General features: G+C 33.4%; 2 protein-coding genes across 2 annotated transcripts in view; both read right to left on the reverse strand.

The window, feature by feature from the left end:
* Positions 1–3,732, reverse strand: part of LOC129790342 (clavesin-2-like) — an 891,203-nt gene that overhangs the window by 365,868 nt on the left and 521,603 nt on the right. The gene's annotated exons all lie outside the window — the stretch shown is intronic.
* On the reverse strand, positions 426–2,635 carry LOC129790390 (synaptobrevin homolog YKT6). Its single transcript, XM_055827872.1, has 2 exons — positions 2,169–2,635; positions 426–2,105 (listed from the first exon to the last, which is right to left on the reverse strand). The coding sequence occupies exons 1-2, from the start codon at positions 2,291–2,293 to the stop codon at positions 1,631–1,633; spliced, it is 600 nt and encodes a 199-aa protein (XP_055683847.1). The 5' UTR covers positions 2,294–2,635; the 3' UTR covers positions 426–1,630.

Raw genomic sequence — 3,732 nt, forward strand, 5'->3', positions numbered from 1 at the left:
CAATCTCGGAGCCGATAAGACTATAAATCGAGAGTTGGAAAATATACTATACTTAATTCATTTTTGTTGATTTTCAGCAGGAGAGCGATTTGAAGTTTGAGCTTTACATAATACTTCTTATGTTTTACTTTTTACATTTTTCGTTATAACTTTGTAGGGAACAAATAGTCGAATTTGTCCTTTTGAGGGAACTCGAATTGTCCTGGACTTTCCCAGGAAGAACTTGAGACTTTGCTGTCCTTGATTTTTTTTTAGTTAGATACGTATCATTAGACACAAGCAACCCTTCCCCTCCTCTTTTCAGTCACCCATTTCTGGAGCCCAGGAACCAGCCCAAAGACTTCCTGTAAGAAAAAAATATAAAAAATGATTAGCAAGAATTTTACAAACTTTGACAAAACAATTAACAAACTAAAAGAAAATACTTTTAATTTTCGTTACATTTTTATTAAAAATGCGTCCTTCTCAATACATATTTTACATTTTGGGTAATATTATTTAGTTATTAGATAAATGATTATAAAGTTGGTATCCTCACAAAATGCCACGAAAGCTAATTCAAAACTCTTATTCATAATGTAGAGAGTGGAATTAACTTTATAATCATTCATCTGCTATAGACATTTAATATTGATGTATCTATGTATATTTTATACAATATTGTAACTTCCATTCCAATATAGATATTAAGTTTAAAAATAATTCTGTTTTCAATTTTTTTTCTTTCATAAATATACAGTAAAAGTTTAACAATACGTCAATATGTTATGTTTAATTTTTTTTCATTATCTTTCCTCCTTAATAAAAATTAATAAAAATGAGAAAAATATCGTATTCCCGCTAATGATTTTACCCGAATGGTGGGAGAAAATTTTGGTGTAATCGGTAAGGATATGGCTTTCAACGTTGAATGGCATGGGATCGAATCCAATATTATTCCGGATACTGGATAATTTCCTTTTTGCTGAAAATCTTTTTTTTTCTTAAACAAGTTCTTTGAAAGCTAAAGTCACGTGTAAATAAAAAATAATAAAACAAATTGCAATAAAATACAAAGATAACGACTTTCCAATAAAGCTGAAATTCATGAAAAAAAGTAGTTTTTAATTAGCGAGATTACGATAATATATAGAAATAGAAACTATTCACGATAGCGCTGATATACAAAATATATGCCAATTTTGTAATTGAGTATATAAAGTGTTGCATTCCTCACTAAATAAGAGGAATTAATTAAGAACATCAACAATTAATCTAAAAAACGCGCATGATAACTCATTAAAAGCTCTTGTTGCAGCATTTTTCTTTCGTCCCAATTGAAAATTCAGTCTTCTTTTGGTTTATGTGTTCTATTTAGTTTTGTTTTTGTTTTTTAGTTTTTCATGGAAATTCCCGTTAATGTGGTGTTTTTTTTTTAAGGAAAATTAAGGAAATTTGTAAAGAATTCGCGGAAAAAAGTGAATTTCATGGAGGACTTACAAGACAATGCAGTACAGACATTCATGTAAAGTAGAGCCATTGAGATGTTTTGAACAGCAAAGTTTGTTTTGATAAAACTTTTATCAAGGAAATGATCAACAATAGCGTTTGGTAATGTCGCCTGTGGGGAGAGCCTCATTGCTGCCACATCTTAGCTGAAGTTGCAGCAGGAATTGGTCTTTTTCGCTGTCTTGTAGAATGCCTTACTCTGTACGGACAACTGTTCTGACTTCACGACGAGATCATCGAGTTTCTCACCACGTTCCAGTACAGCCTCAATGGTGTTGCGTAGAATGATCTTTGTCTCATCCAGATCACCCTGAATCTTTGTCAGGGCATCTGCTTCACGGGGATTCTGGTATTTTGCCAAGAGCGCTGGAAGTTGTGAGAAGTTTATCGTTGCCTCTGAGCCCGTTGGCCATTGATCTGGGGAAACTTGGGCTGCAAAGTCATCCATGACTTTTGTAATGAATGTGTGCGCTACCCGACCAGGATATTCGTGGTCAGCAATTAAAACTGCAGCTAAACTATCCGCCCGAACGTAAACATGGCACATGTAGACGTCCTGCTTGACGGATTGCCTTGACGCCAGTTGTGTTCGCTCCACGATGGTTTTGCTGGCAAAACTGCAACATTTACACAAGATTAGAAATCATGCGTCAACTGCTAAGTATGCTCTCTGGACATACCTCATAAACTCCTGAACAGAGCCACGCTGGAAAAATGAGAAGCTCTGGAGGTCAAATGCAGCTTTCAGTAGCCTCGCCTCGTGGGGCCCCTTGTAGAAGACACTCAATCCATGTAATTTTACCATTCTCACGACCTTCAATGCACGATAAACTAACAAAGGAACAATTCCTTGGTACCCTCTCTTATGCCAAATTCAATATTTTATTTTCACAGCAGGAAAATTTTATCATCTGTCTGGAAAATAGGCGAGAGCTTCAGGGCAAAAATAACATACAGCTGGAACTCAATTTGTGAGCTTTGCAAAACACAACTACTTATTAAATCAACACCACGGGCACTTTAGCTTCCTATTCAGCGCCCCACGGGGGACACATTCTCCTTTGAATGACCACAAAATAAAGGAAAAAATCAATTGCAAAAATTTTCCACCACAAAATTTTCTTCTTCTTCTTAACTTTGCCTTATCCAAGGGGTGAGTCAACTTTGAGAGATTCTCGAATCTTTTGATGAATTCAAATAACGGACTTTATTGACTATTTTTTGCAATTTTCTCGTGTTTTTCATGTAATTACAGATTCAGGATGCGACCTCGCGTCGATTAGCATAGCTAAAAGCTTATAGCTTAACTACACAAAGAGCATTGGATCATTTTTTAGTCGATTTTTTTGCGACGCATATAACTAAACCTATAAAAGGCACTGAAAGCACGATATTGGATGATTAAATCGACGTTTTTAAACCTTTCAAATTTCAGTTTTTCAGCGAAAAACCCCGTAGCCCATGTTTCCCGCTCGAAGAATCCCTGTAACAGTAGGAAAAGCCGGCAGCTAGGTTTTTCATCACGAGATTTATACTGGAAAATGATCCCAGAGGACCTTTCTTGGACAAATGTCTTCATTAAACGCATATCTAACATTTTTACAGAATAATTTGTTAATTTATATTTAGGATTTTTTTCGTTTAGGATGGCGTTGTTTTTCAAAAACTAAAAAAAAGAAAAATCGTTTTTTCAGTCAGGAAAAGCGCCAGGGGTGTGAATTTTAATTTAATTTTTTAAGTTAAAATTTAGAATTGTAAAACTGTAAATTAATTTACGGCAAGACGATCAAAAATATTAATTAAGTAAAGAAATAATTGAAAAAAAAAACCTAAACCTCCTTATAAAGAGATTATCTAATTAAAATCTGAGCGCAGGCTCAAATAAAGGCAATTTTTTTTAAAAAGAAAAAAACCCTAATCTAATTTTAACAGTTAAATTAATAAAATTAAAATATTAATCTGATTAATGTTTCTAAAATCTTCAAATAAATGGGTTGTGTCTTTTTTTGATTTAATTGAAAATTAAAAATTATTCAATTCATTTATAGCAAAAAAAAAGTAAACACCCGTTTATATAGAAAATTCTTCAGGTACAAAAGATAATTTTACATAGAAATGAAATACCGATAGAAGAACAATTGTCTTCCATTGGTCACATATTCTTCTGATAACGTATTGATAGGACCGAAATCGATTTCCTTATCTAATTTTATAAGGTTGACTAATCGTTTATTTCGCCAGTTG

This window comes from Lutzomyia longipalpis, chromosome 2 (assembly GCF_024334085.1).
Source record: "Lutzomyia longipalpis isolate SR_M1_2022 chromosome 2, ASM2433408v1".
Classification (NCBI taxonomy): Eukaryota; Metazoa; Arthropoda; class Insecta; order Diptera; family Psychodidae; genus Lutzomyia; species Lutzomyia longipalpis.

Excerpts from the sequence above, each read along its gene's own strand:
- LOC129790390 (XM_055827872.1), bottom strand. The coding sequence starts at position 2,293 with ATGGTAAAATTACATGGATTGAGTGTCTTCTACAAGGGGCCCCACGAG. Across the intron at positions 2,106-2,168 it reads TCTGTTCAGGAGTTTATGAG|TTTTGCCAGCAAAACCATCG; the intron begins GTATGTCCAGAG and ends TAAATGTTGCAG.